Raw genomic sequence first — 14,021 nt, forward strand, 5'->3', positions numbered from 1 at the left:
TTGAACTCTTCACCACAATAATAGGGTCACCATGCATTTACACATTGCCTCTATACTTTGAACACAACTGGCAAATTACTAACCAGAAAAACAAACGTTGGAAGCAAATGTGACTGCTTGTGTCAGAGGCCGTTCAATGATGTGAAGCCTCCAAATGTCAATTAATTATGAAATGGGGAAAAAAATAAAAAATAAAAAGTTAACATGTATACAATCAGCACAGGACATCCACTCTCATCTTAATACCCAAATTTATTTCAAAACATCTGAACAAGTGAGATGTTGGCCATTCCAAGTGAAACGGATGATGTCTTCTGCTCCACAGCGTTGGATTTACACCTCACAGCTTCAGCGGGCACTATGGAGAAGAAATCAATCACACGCCATCTCAAAACCAGATTCAACTCAACAAACATAAAATAAAATGTTTAATGGCTTAGTAACAGGATACTAGCAAAGAGAAAAATACTATGAAGTATAATATTGCGAATCAATGACAGTGATTCCATGTCCTGTTATTGTGACCAAATATGGCCATTTGTTCTGCATTTGTCTGGCGCCCCAAGAGAAAATTAGTCCATGATGAACAAATTGAATGCAGTCCTGATGACCAGCAGGGAACCACAGAGCTTAACTAGGTGCCCACATGGCTGAAATTCACAAGAGTTCAACTGTCAATGAAGTTTACTTTCAGAAACAGTTTTGTTTCAAAGTGGGCCATCATAGATTAGTTGCATCACTGTAATTAAGTTTACATGTCAACATACAGTCTAATGTGTTTGAGCTGCATTATGTCCCACTGCACTAGGACGTCATCAGGGCCGAGAAAAAAACCCAAAAGAACCTGACTCACCAAGAGAAATATCAACCCTGTTATTAAACACATTACAATATCCTCTGCAACAAGCCTACCGTTCAGAAGTAGTGTTCGTGGTTTTTAGCCACTGTCAACAATTTCTATATTTATGTCTATGGTCATTTTTGAGCCCACAGATTGTGATGTTTTTGTAGTCAATTATACTGAAAGGCTTTATATTATCCTTATTATTAAGTTGACATTTACAGAGAACGGGACACCTTTCAATGCGATGTAACAAAACACTGATTTCAGTCTCAAACTAGACTTTTATAATAAACACATTAAATTGCTTTACATGTGCCAGGGTACCGCACACTGCTTCATTCTTTTGCAACACACTATTGCCGACTGAGATGCAACCAATTACCAATTCATCCATTTCTTATTTTTATAGTGCTTAATCTAATAAATGAATGAGTGCCCAAACCAATGTCTTCAGATTACTGTTAGGCACCTCTAATGCGACAGTTTGGGTGATGCCAACTATTAGTGATTGAGCTAACGGACATGGATGGGTTTATGCCGGCTCACCTATCGCAGCCTCCTGGCTTCTCTTTCAGACTCCAGAAGTGTCAGCACATCTCCTTCTCTCACTGGGCCCTTCACGTTCCTGATGATGGAGCGGTTGCTGTCGTCCATGAACTCAACACGGACCTGCAAGAACAGCAGACGAAATGACACGATTACAACAAAATACAAGTCAAGTCTTAAACATGTTAACATGTCTGACACCAAGTTAGTGGCCAGTCTTAACTTTACATACTGAGACAACCATGATTTCAAATTTAACCACCAATAAACGTTTCGCACACACTTCAGAGTTTTACTGAATGACTGAAGCTAGAGACTTTTAGGAAAACTGATATTGCAAATACAAAAGTGATATTTGTCAAAACATTCATATTTCAGTACATTTCTGGATGTACTGCATATATTTATATTGGAGGTATCCGGTAAACTTCAACCAACGCTGGGATCAAAAAATGTGTAAAATGCTAACAGACATTAGCCTTCTAAGCCCACCTGTGTACATTGTCCCTGGGAACCAGTTCTTCCGAGCACCTTGGTGACCTGGAAAACAAGAGACAAATTAGATTGACGCCAGACACTTTTCAAAGTTACCATCGTGTTCACCGATATGAACTAAATGCCCAGAACAAGAGGCTAATAGTGAACTAGCTATCAGACTGTAGCATGGACGGGCCTCCATGATGGACGCACGAGAGAAGACGTGCCGGACACAAAACAGCAGAAAAGTTAATTTAGCTCAAATGTTTTGAGACTGTGTGATACATTAGTTGTTACTGTAGCTGTATATCCCCCCGGGAATGATTATTTTTTACTATATTAGATGTTTTCTTACTCTTGCGAGCTTGATCGGCTGCACGCGGCTGGCGTCCATGTTGTCAGGTTAGACCGGAAAGGAAGTCACGTGGGGCACGGCGGGGATATATCGCAACTGTAATTCTTAATCTTTTTCAAATGTTACATTTTTATTTTAACTGTGGTTAGATTATAAACATATGCACCGAAATAAACTCATAAAATAAAACCAAATTAATTTTTTTAATTGAAACTTTTATTTTAGATTCCCACTTCCTTTTCCGCCAAATGGCCAATACCATTCAAACAAACCTTCATGGGTGGAAACCAGGGCCGTACCATTAGTCAAACTGTTGTAATCCTTTTTTACCATATCACTCATTTTAACTTTACAACGTGTGAATAATAGATGATCATAATGAATAATAATTTAAATGTGTATATTTTCAGGCAGGTGTTTATTACTTTCTGTTGTATAATAGATTATTCAATATAATTATTTTCCACTTTTTGATTGGGATCTCTGTAAAATACAGACATCTATCCAAGATAGCCTACTTAAAACCACACAACGTTAATGAAATGACATGACATTAGGCTATACTGTGTTAAATCTGAGCATATTAGCCTGTGAATCACAGTGATTGATGAGACATATTTGAAATATAAAAAACATATGTATTTAAAAAAAAAATCTTATTTACAGTTCATATTTTACTCTAATTTAGATTTTTTTTAAGGCACTTTTTAACTGAGCCATAATTTGGTCCATACACTCAGTATTTTTATTCGGTATTACATAATACCTATTATTACTATATTTTGAAATGGACAAACAAATTATGCTATAGCTGGGACTAGCCAGTGTAATCTACCTGTAGCATTATTATGAACTTCCTGTGAGAAAGTTCTCCATAGCTTTGATAGCAATACATTACTGTCATCACACCACTCAGTCCGCCTTTCCGCCTCTCTTAGAACTCAAAGCCTTAAATCACAAGACTAATCCTTGTGAACAGTATTTTTAACTTGCGTTTGGACAGAAAGGACAGCAATAGGATTAGAGAATCAGTAAAGAGGCTGAATCCCTAACTCATGCAGTTGATCTTCTTGCACGCTACGAGACAAGCGCGGTAGCTCTTTCTTCATGTTTATTTCAACCTGATGAGTTTTAGAGGACAACATTCAGTCTGAATGGAGATCTTGTGGAATACTGTTGTTACTGCTTTTTATTGACTTGATCTGAACTTGGCACAAAACTTTTTTGCTCGTTTGTCTTCTAAGGAGCTGTCACAATGGAGACTATGAAGCCCAAATTGAAAGTGCTCAAAAAGCGTCGCTCCAGTCTTTTTGCAACCATAAAACGGGAAGTGAGTTTTTCACAAAGCATTGAAGAACAGGAATGTGAATTCCCCTTTTCACAGGACAGCTCTGTGAAACCGTGGACATCCATGGACAACCTTGATACTTCTGATGACGTTTTGACTGAAAAAAATAATCAGACCAACGAGGCACCAAAACCAAGGCAATCAAACACTGTCAATCTCAACGTGGGTGGAAAGGTGTTTCACATCCCAAAGCATTTAGTCCTCCAACACCCAAAAACCAGGATTGGAGTCCTTGCTCTCTGTAATGATCCAGTCAAGCGTCTGACGCTCTGTGATGATTACAATGTTCAGAACAACGAGTTCTTTTTTGACAGGGATCCCATGTTTTTCCACTACATCTTCCACTTTTACTGCAGTAAGGTCCTGTGGGTGATGGATAGTCTCTGCTCTGTCAACTTTGAGGAGGAAATGTCATTCTGGGGCTTGAAACTGAAGGACACTCCAAGGTGTGCTGTAGATATTAGTATCAAAGTCTAGCTTGGTTTGTTGGTGTTTGTGTATTTCAAGCTTGATTGTGAAAAATAGCTCTTGTAGAGATAAACAATAAAATAGCTTTTTCTTCTTCTTCTTCTTCTTTTTCTTCTTCTTCTTCTTCTCAGGTGCTGCCGCATTCTGTTTGAGGAGAAAGTGGATGACATCAGAGACCAACTGAAGGTCAACCAGGAGCTGATCGATGAGATTAAGCCTCATGAAGATGACGAAGGATACAAGTCCATGTTTCTTGGAGGCTTACGGAAGGTCCTCTGGGACTTGATGGAGAATCCTTACTCCTCACTGTCCGCCAAAGCTTTTGCTGTGTTTTCCAGTCTCTTTGTGCTTATCTCTATTGTTGCCATGACAATGAATACAGTAAAAGAACTCAGGCAGTACAAACTTGCTGGCAGAACCTATATGGAGTGGGTAGAGATTGCTTCCATCCTTTTCTTCACCATGGAGTACTTTTTGCGGTTATTAACAACATCCAACATCAAACATTTTGTGAAGAGTGCCCTCAATTTTGTTGACGTGGTGGCTGTTATGCCCTACTTCATCCAGATCCTTTTTGAGGCATTTGTTATGGATTCAGAAGATGTCGGTGCAAAGGAAGATTTGAAGACCATGGCGAGGGTCAGTAAAGTCAGCAAGGTGCTCAAGGTCGTCAAGCTGATGCGCATCTTCCGTATCTTGAAGCTTGCCCGTCACTCCACAGGCATGAGGGCGTTTGGTTTCACCATCCGACAGTGCTCTGAGCAGGTATGGAGGACTATCAAACAAGGCAAATCTAACAGAAACATATTTAACTGAGGGGACAAGGCATGCACAAATGAAACAATACAGCTCACATAAGTTAAAGCAGCTATAGCCAGTATGTTAACAATGGATCACAATATTGTATATGAAAGCGGTCAGTTGCAGTGATAAACCCACAGAGAATTATCACCAATTTTAGATTTTTTCAGGTCCTTATTTTAAATTTTCAGGCCTCCAACTTTACTGTTTTGGTTTAGTCTCACTGCTCTGATCGGAATTGTTTCCATCAGCAGGCAGCTGTTTTCAATTAGAAAGCTCAACTTCTTTCTACATGCTCAGCACCAAAGAGCAGACAGACAAAGTAAGCTGCTTGTTGGTGAACATAGTGGAGCTTTAAGCCGCTAAGAAGGCAGATATTTCCCTCAGGGAATGAATATTAGGCGACATTTGTCAGGAAGTCAAAAACATGACTCCAGTGTTGTCCAATCCACAGTTTGCTAACTTTATAAAGTGATAAAATTGCTTGTTTTCCCTTCACTCTAAAGGGGTAGCTCAAGACCTAGACAAGCAGCATGGAAGAGATTATGACAAGTTTCAAGACATCACATTCTTGTCAGTAGTTAAGCTGACGGCATAAACAGTCATTTAAAAACACATTCAATTTCATTCAACATACTACTGACCCTCTCAGTGCTGCAACCTGTTGTGAGACAGATCTGACAATGACACAAGGTTCTGTACTGATAAAACGCTCAGTGCGTCTTGGCATCCCTTCCATATTGGGGCCAATTCTTGTTCTAAAGCTGTTTGTACATTTTGTGATATAATATGAAGGTAAACAAGGTGAGTCATTATAAAGCTAATGATTGGTACTGGACTTACGAGTATACTTATTTCCAAATATGAATAGCCACTGCTGTTGACATATACTCCTCTGTCATTATTTAGGTGTGCTGTCTGTTTCTGTTCATTGCCATGGGCATCTTCACCTTCTCTGCTCTGATGCACTCTGTGGAGGTAGATCAGCCAGGGACACCATTCAGCAGTATACCAGATGCCTGGTGGTGGGCTGCGGTGAGTGGGATACTTTAAAATCCAATTCAGTAAAATTTCTGGTTCTGGATTTTTGCAATTTGGGCTCTATTTTTATTACAAAACATCAGTGCTCTTTACTCTACTGTAGGCTGTGCCTTTTTGGAGACATTTCCATGACTTTAGCTGGATACAAATTGTGTAAAGTTAGTTAGTTTTTCCCATTGTCCCCCATTTTTCTTGACCTTGATGGAAACATCATTAATCAAGCAAAAATGGGATCAAGACGTGATGGATAATCAATTACATTAATTTAGAAGGTCAAACGAAAGTGCAACTTGTACTAGGCTACATATTCATATGTCACCAGGTAACACCTGAATTGTCAGTATTAATAATGGAAAGAGGATTGGTGCACAGCATTAAGAGGATTCGATCAGCTCTTATGGCTGTCTTTAAGATACTTCCGGATCAGGTAACTTGGTTATGTAGCTTCCTAAGCTGTTCCTCTTGGCTGTGCTGAAGAGATACAGTTGGAGCTCAGGGGGTGTCAGTATGACTAAGTAGTGTGGTGCATTTCAGTTGTCAAGGATTAGGCCTACTGGGATTTGTGCTTCCTGCATAGTCAGACCAAGACAAAAGTGCACAGTGCAAGGTGGAGTCATGTTCTGTGCTATATTTGTGGCTCTACCAAGCAATGAATTCATGACAAGATCATATTTAAAGGTCCAGTGTGTAACATTTTCGGAGGATCTATTGGCAAAAATAGAATATAATATTTATAGATATGTTTTCATTAGTGATAATCACCTGAATATAAGAATTGTTATGTAATTGAAGAGGCCATGGGTCGCCTTACATGGAGTCTGCCATGTTGAACCAACATGAGTTTCACGGCTACCATAGATTCTCCTACACACTTTCCAGCTCGTTCTCATTCCCAGGTTGTCAAATACAAACGCGAGTGGTGTTCAGTTAGATGCAATCTAACCCTTCACCACCACTAAATCCTGCGCACTGGTCCTTTTAGTGAATAAATGACTGGCTAAAATAAGTTTGATATAAATCGCTTAAGCAGGAAAAGTGAGACGCATCTTTAACTTTAATGATGGACATTTGATTGTTGTGCGAGCAACTGTTATCCAACATAGATGTCAATATGGGCCGTAATAATTATGTTGTTCTCAACAGCTGTGGAGAACTTTCTGGTGAGGACCACCTGTGTCTAAGCACCAACCGGTGCTTTGCTTTCTGACAAAAATCACTGAATTTTTCTCTTAACTATATCAATATAAATATAATAAAACCAGGTGTTTTCTCCTCCCAAAATAATTATTTTAAGGGTAACACACTGTTTGCTCACTCTTAATCATTTATGCACCAATAACAACATGACATGTTAATAAGTGTACTTAAGAGGTGCTGGTATGTGGATTTTTTAACATTTTGGACAGGGCCAGGTTATCTTTTCCCCTTGTTTCCAGTCTTTATGCTAAGCTAAGCTAACAGACTGCTGGCTCTAGCTTTGACACTTAACAGACAGACATGAGAGAGGTATTGATCATCGTCAACTCTTGGATAGCAAGTGGATAAGCAAATTTCCCAAAATGTCAGAATATTCCTAAAGTGGTAATGACGAGTAGACAACATATGGGAGTCCTGTAATAGTTTCATAGTAATATTGAATTTAGAGCAAAAAAAAACATTCTCACAAAGAAATTGTGTGAGATAGTTACCTTTTGAATTCTAGATGATAGAATTGTGTCAGACACTTTTTGTAATCGAATATGTAATTATAGAACAATGTGGTGCAGTATATTTAGCTAACTAGCTATTTGATCTAGTAGGCAGTCTGTAGAAATAAATGTTAAAAGGCTCCAACACTACGGATTCTGTTTCTACAATGGTAAGAAATAAGATAATGGTTGTTCAGGTGTTTTTCAGCACAAGAGTAACAGTCTCAAATTTTACTTTCTTTGTTTTACTGTACTAGAGTTCCTGTATGTCATCTGCCTGGTTCTCTGTATTCCCTTGCACTCTCATTTAGAGACATTTGTTTTTTATTTATCTGGTGGCAGCTGTTAACTTATATGTGTCTAATCCCCCCTAATGCCGTGTAATGCGTCTCATTTGTGGCCAGACAGTGATTGCATTCGAGAGATGGGAAGTGTTGCACTGCATTCCTGGAGGTTTATTTGATCCTGTTCATTCTTAACAGGATCAAATAAACTGATGAAAAAACATTTTAATTATTGGACTCTCAAGAAGCCATAGACAAGGGGTATTTTGGGGCAGGGTGAAAAGCACCATGAGAATGAGGCCGCCCTCTTTGGAAAAAAATAAGGGAAATTCCCAAATTTTCCTTCCTCACCATGCTCTAAATTTCTTAAAAGTGCAAAACATCCAAAAACAAGTGTTTTGAGTGTGGGGTCCCCTTTCCTACACATCCTTCTTGTAAGCTGACTCACGTAACTCTTTTCATCCTACAGGTGAGCATATCTACTGTTGGCTATGGCGATGTCGTCCCTATCTCCTATCTTGGCCGTTGTGTGGCATTTGGCTGCATCTCTTTTGGCATCATCCTCAATGGCATGCCCATCTCCATTCTGTTCAACAAGTTTTCCGACTACTACGCCAAACTGAAGGAACAGGAATACAGAGTTTCAAACACAGAGCGCACCTTCCAGCTCAAGAAACGTCTGAGGCGCAAATTTGACAGCTGCTTCTCACCCCAGCCAGATGACTTTGAAGATGAGATACACTATCGGCCCAGCATGAGGCAAACTATCCGTGAGAGCGAGGATTGAGCAAAGCTGCCAACTTGTGACCTCGCTAACCCTAAATGGCCTTATCAACCATGGGTTGAGAAACTGTAGGACCCCATCTGCCTCCAACTCTGAGCCTATGTGATGTAAGATAAACAATCTATGGAGGGAAAATTGAGGCGGCAGCAAGTTGAGATAAGCTTTAAGCCTCAGCTTTACAGTAGGTGATGTTTGCATGCTATGGCTGATGACTCTTCAGTCAAATGGACAAGATGCTCCCACTGGACAGCTCGTTATCTGTTTCTAATAATAGCACCCGGCTGCAGGTAATTCTGATTAAACTGAAATAGAAGTTTGACACAAGGAGGTCAAGAAGTAACATTATAAATGAAACAATGTTACACTTTAATCACTTTAAAGGGAGCTTGATGCATGTGAGGAACTGTTTTCATTGGAAGTGCTATTAATGAACTGTTTAACTTTACATTCTTGATAATCCGCACAAAAGAGAGTAAACTTCCATTTCAGTCGTGTTTAAAACTTTTGGCCAGTACCAATCAGTCTAAACATTATGGTGAACTGTGGTCCTTGCCTTCCACTTTTTTAGGGTAAGGAAATGCAAATGTACGATAAGCAATGAAAACTTCTTGGATTTATGTGCAACATCATCAATGCAGAGCCCCTCCGTGTGCCATGCTTCAAGTGTCAGGAAAGTGATATTCTTGTCCGAAAGCACACTCTAGTCACTCAACATGCTCTTGACTGTACCTAAGAGGGAGAAGAGACACAGCGCATGGTGTGTTAGTAGTGATCAAGAGCATGAGTGTAATTTTGTCGTCAAGGATTATCGGGATTTGTGCTTGCGCCTCCTGCTTGGTCAGACAAGGGCAAAGTCAATCATAATCTGTGCTATTTTGGTGGCACAGAGGATCTAATCAGGTGCACACAATCAGGTCCTACTTACTTTCTTACAAACTATTTTCATGGGTGATATATGAACAATTTTATTCTCATATACTGTAGACCTGTACCTCAAATAGTTACACTGAGACACACCATTTTTCATCACACATCCAACATTTCAGTATTTGGTCCCTGCAGGGAGTGAGAATTGACCTCCATGTTCTTGGCCTGTAGATGTCAGGATAAAGCATGGCCCAGGCCTGTAGTCAAACTGTCCTTGCACTGTGCTGTTGGCTGTGTTAAGCTCTTCGGATAAGATCATTAAACCAATTCCTGTTCTGGGCAACAGCTCTCTAAAGACCAGAGAGTTATTGTAAGCAAACGTATTATCTCCTCCCAAACAAATCTAAGGTAGGAGTATTGGCTACTCACTCTAGGCAATGAATAAGGCAACTCTTTTCTCAGATCTGCCCAGGACTGTTCAGTGCACAGGTTTTAAACAAAAAGGAGTGTTTTTAAAGGAAAGGAAAATTTGATAGTTAATTGGTTGTAATCAATGCCAGCCCTCACACCCTCTGTCCAGTTGTAATGATAATGTGTTGTGCTTCTGGTCATGACAAACCTCTGTTAAAAAAACACATATCTCTACAATGAAGTAGGTAGACGCTAGTGGGGAGGGTAGTCCTCTCCATCTCCTATATATTTAATATATATTTATGTATATAATAGCCATGGTGATTGTCATTATATTAATAGGTTTATATAGGTGTATTTTTGTTACTACATTATATAATATATAAAATTGGTCTTTTTGCCTTTATTGGCTAGGAGAGCGGAAGATTGACAGGAAAGAGAGAGTGGATGACACACAGCAAAGGGTCACAGGTCGAACTCGAACTCATGGTCACTGCAGCAAGGACTGGTACATTGGGGGCCAGCTCTACCAGGTGAGCTACCAGGGTGCCCCTTACTGACTTCGCCTATGAAACATAATCAGTGACAGTGTTGTATGTTATATTGTATGTGATCAGGGGAGAATCGCTGGTATAACATTATTAACGCTTCCTTCTTAATACTTGTTGAAGAATAAGAATTTGTATTAGTGACATTTATTGATACATTTTATTGTTTTATCTGTTTACATTTAATTGATTAAGTCACCGGGTAAAATATTTTGAGCAATTTTACAGCTGTTTTGCATGGATGTGTGTAACTGTATGAATGTGATTGCATTGGTAAAAAAAGTGCACACAAAAAGTTACAAAAGATGGACACTTTATGATATATATTTAATTTGACAGGCATTTCTAGTTATTGAATTTTAGAGATGAAAGTATATCTATTACTCAATGACTGTAAAAGAGATTTGCCATGTACAAATATTGTAAAATGTGTATTTATTTTTCTTTCTTGTGCATAAAAACAAAACAAACCTGTAAAATAAACAAATGGAAACCAGGCTGGAAACCATGTAAAACACTGTTTAATTAAACATGAAAATATATACTTGATCTCAATATCCTTTCAATACAAGAATCTTGATGTCTATGTGTATTAACAGACACTTGTATCATTTATCTGAGGGACTATGCTGCCTGTTTAGTAGTATTACAGGATAAGGTAATGGGAGGGATGCCAGTGCTTTAACAGTGTCGTCAGCATCAGTACTGAAAGATTCTGGCTGCCTCAAGTGACTCAGCCAGGACCTAATGGACAGGAATAGATGCAGTCTAGAGGGTTATCAAGGACAGATCAGTACACGCATACAATGTTGGAGAACAGATAAAACTCATCAACTTGACTAAAATGACGGCATATAAAACTATATTTGATAGATAATCTTTCACTCAGACCTATATACAGGTTGTTGAAGTGACTTTATACAGGTGTAGTGCAACATAGACTTCATTCACCAGAAATAGTGTAAATACCACATGTACAGGATACCCTGATACATAACTTTGAATGACCATAAATCAGTAATTTTAAAGGTGCGTAACATTTAGGAGGATCTATTAGCAGCTTCCATGCTAGTCACCTTCCGTGGAGGCCGCCATATTGAACAGCCATGTTTCTACAGTAGAAACGGATGGACAAATCAAATACTGGCTCTTGTTAGGCCGTTTCACATTTTACGCATGTTTCGCTGCCATTACAGTTTTCCCCTGTTGTACTTAGTGGATTGAAAATAATAATGAACAGCACCAGCTTTAAAAGTGTGTAGATTAGTGGCATCAAGTGGTGTAGTTGCAGATTGTAGCTCTCACTTTCCTTTATGTGAGATAATGATCACAGTGTACTTTCTACAAACTGGACCTTTAACATCTTCTACAAGAAATAAAGAATAAGTGAGTTGAAAATAATAAACAATTATTACTGGTGTTTTTAATTTGATATCCTACTAGGAAATGAAAATTACTGCACAGCAGTTGAGAGTATTAAACCAATATTAAGATATTTTCAATAGAGGTTAAAATACCAAGCATAGCCAGAAGTATATTCAAGTGCCACCTTTCATATTTTTCATCAGTGCTGGAAATATGAAACAGTCATCACTGGAGTGATTATGCAACTACAGTATGTCCTCGGGTGACCGTGTGTGTGAATAGGTGCGTCAATATCCTTGACATTTTTTTGCCAGTCGCACTCTGTTCCTGTTAGCTGCCATCCCTCAACATGTGTCAAACTAAGGTGTAGAAGCAATTCCCATTCAAGGGAAATAGTTCACATGATTTATGGTGTTTTGACAATTTCCAAACAAACAAATACTATTTTATTAATTAATTAATACTGGGTTTAGAGGAGTAAAACAATTTAAGAACCCTAACAATAGAGATGTGTTAACACAGGGTTTATTGGCATCTGCACGGTTCAAAATCCATCTTGGTTTCCCTGTTAATCTACATTTTTCTCAAAGAAGGACACAACTCAGGCCTTTGTGATGTTTTGTGAGTCTCAATGGCTAAAGCAGTTCATAACATTTCTTGCTTAACACCTCTAATGTTTTTATGATTGAGCTGTAGATTACTGTCAGACCAGGTTTTTATCTCAATGAGAGTTTCAGCCTTGAGGAGACTTCGCATCACTCTCATGCTGAGCTCTAGATCAGGACATGCTTTTCTTTCACCAAGGCTGAATACATATTTGGAAGAATCTGTGGCCTCAGCATTTTTGAAACCACCTCTACGGGTAACACAGAGCGACTATATAAACGCCCTCACGTCCACCTCATAAGTCACCGCACATCCTCATTAGTTTCTACACGCCCCTCACCTCACCTCCCATCTATTCATCCATTCAGTTCCTTTCTCCACTGACCCACGAGGAGCAGTAAGACATTATACAATGGCAGCTGCTAAGTGTTTGGTGTCTCTGATGGTGGTGCTGGTGGTTGCAGTGTGTGTTACTCATGCCCAGGAGAGGATTAAGATGTGTGGAAGAGAGTTGATACGTCTGGCCGTCTCATCCTGTGGTAACCCTCGGCTAAGGAGAAGCATCCTGGACGTAGAACTGGGACAACATCAGTACACTTCTCACTGTAAGTACTTTATGGTAGTGCGTTGATAGAGGCATTGCTTACTTGAACTTCTGTATTGTGAATAGATATTAGAGATAGTTTACATTTAAACATTTGAGAGGTCTTGAAGAACTTTGTGACCCCTGATCCAGGATGATATATATTTATTTTATAAATGTTTTTAATCATTGAGTTATCTCCATAATGGTACAATCTATTTCTTCCTTTTTGAAGTTTCGAACACAAAACTACAAAATTTCAGGGTTCTCTCTAATGCCCCGATGTCTTTCCACCTCCTCTGCACAGGGGACCAGGACGCCTCCACAGAGGAGCACCAGTCTACGGAGGCAGAGTCTCACGGGGAAAAGGATGTGTTCTCCTTGGCTCCTCACTGGTACCGCATGTCCTCTCGGATTAGACGAGCTGCTGGAAAAATATCTGATATTTGCTGTGAGAAAGGATGCAGCATGAAAGAGTTGATCCAGTTTTGCTAGATGTAGCTCCCTACTTGTCATATGATATAATATTGTCTTAAACTGTTTTGATCTGCGCTGCAAGGTTGTTTACCAAGTTGCCTAATCCTTGAGAACAATGATTTTGCTATATTTCCAATGATGTAGCATTCTGGCAAACACCACACATAGGTAATTTAGATACTTGATCATATTTAATAAATTATTTACTTTGCCCTACTGCAGATCAAAAGGTCACAAAGATCACAACGTACACAGGTTTTATTTTGTAATAATATCATTTATTCTCTCTGCATCATTGTAGAAAAAGTTTATTTGAAACCCACAGTTGCACTGTAATAAAGCTTTTGATGATTATTTATGGAGGTTTATTTGTTGTGTTATTTGTTATCTCAGACTTTAGAAAGCTCCCTCCAGAGCCACAGAAGAAATTACGAAACTGTTTCCACAGGTTGAGTAGTGCTACCCATGACAAGTAAACTGAACATCATGTGTAAAATTGGTGGAATGCTCCTTTAATGAATTCAGTAA

At 39.0% G+C, this 14,021-nt stretch overlaps 3 protein-coding genes across 3 annotated transcripts; 2 read left to right on the plus strand and 1 right to left on the minus strand.

Moving 5' to 3' along the window:
* Positions 1–232: 232 nt before the first annotated feature.
* rps28 (ribosomal protein S28) lies at positions 233–2,319 on the minus strand. The gene is made up of 4 exons (XM_035671388.1): positions 2,223–2,319; positions 1,883–1,930; positions 1,391–1,513; positions 233–358 (listed from the first exon to the last, which is right to left on the minus strand). Exons 1-3 carry the CDS (start codon positions 2,259–2,261, stop codon positions 1,391–1,393), a joined length of 210 nt encoding a protein of 69 aa, XP_035527281.1. The 5' UTR covers positions 2,262–2,319; the 3' UTR covers positions 233–358.
* Positions 2,320–3,477: 1,158 nt separating this feature from the next.
* si:rp71-39b20.4 (potassium voltage-gated channel subfamily V member 2) lies at positions 3,478–8,639 on the plus strand. Its single transcript, XM_035670446.1, has 4 exons — positions 3,478–4,016; positions 4,170–4,803; positions 5,749–5,874; positions 8,322–8,639. Exons 1-4 carry the CDS (start codon positions 3,478–3,480, stop codon positions 8,637–8,639), a joined length of 1,617 nt encoding a protein of 538 aa, XP_035526339.1.
* Positions 8,640–12,743: 4,104 nt separating this feature from the next.
* insl3 (insulin-like 3 (Leydig cell)) lies at positions 12,744–13,804 on the plus strand. The gene is made up of 2 exons (XM_035671251.1): positions 12,744–13,038; positions 13,324–13,804. Exons 1-2 carry the CDS (start codon positions 12,846–12,848, stop codon positions 13,509–13,511), a joined length of 381 nt encoding a protein of 126 aa, XP_035527144.1. The 5' UTR covers positions 12,744–12,845; the 3' UTR covers positions 13,512–13,804.
* The last annotated feature ends 217 nt before the right edge of the window (positions 13,805–14,021 follow it).

This window comes from Morone saxatilis, unplaced genomic scaffold (genome assembly GCF_004916995.1).
Source record: "Morone saxatilis isolate NCDOM2014 unplaced genomic scaffold, NCSU_SB_2.0 Contig23, whole genome shotgun sequence".
In the NCBI taxonomy this organism is placed as follows: Eukaryota; Metazoa; Chordata; class Actinopteri; family Moronidae; genus Morone; species Morone saxatilis.

Bases quoted from the DNA above. Each gene is read 5' to 3' on its own strand.
- si:rp71-39b20.4 (XM_035670446.1), top strand. From the start codon at position 3,478: ATGGAGACTATGAAGCCCAAATTGAAAGTGCTCAAAAAGCGTCGCTCC. The intron at 4,017-4,169 runs GTGTGCTGTAGA...TCTTCTTCTCAG, and splicing joins AAACTGAAGGACACTCCAAG to GTGCTGCCGCATTCTGTTTG. The intron at 5,875-8,321 runs GTGAGTGGGATA...TTCATCCTACAG, and splicing joins ATGCCTGGTGGTGGGCTGCG to GTGAGCATATCTACTGTTGG.
- rps28 (XM_035671388.1), bottom strand. From the start codon at position 2,261: ATGGACGCCAGCCGCGTGCAGCCGATCAAGCTCGCAAGA. The intron at 1,931-2,222 runs GTAAGAAAACAT...CTTGTTTTCCAG, and splicing joins AGCCGATCAAGCTCGCAAGA to GTCACCAAGGTGCTCGGAAG. The intron at 1,514-1,882 runs GTGGGCTTAGAA...CTGTTCTTGCAG, and splicing joins CCCAGGGACAATGTACACAG to GTCCGTGTTGAGTTCATGGA.
- insl3 (XM_035671251.1), top strand. From the start codon at position 12,846: ATGGCAGCTGCTAAGTGTTTGGTGTCTCTGATGGTGGTGCTGGTGGTT. The intron at 13,039-13,323 runs GTAAGTACTTTA...TCCTCTGCACAG, and splicing joins ACATCAGTACACTTCTCACT to GGGACCAGGACGCCTCCACA.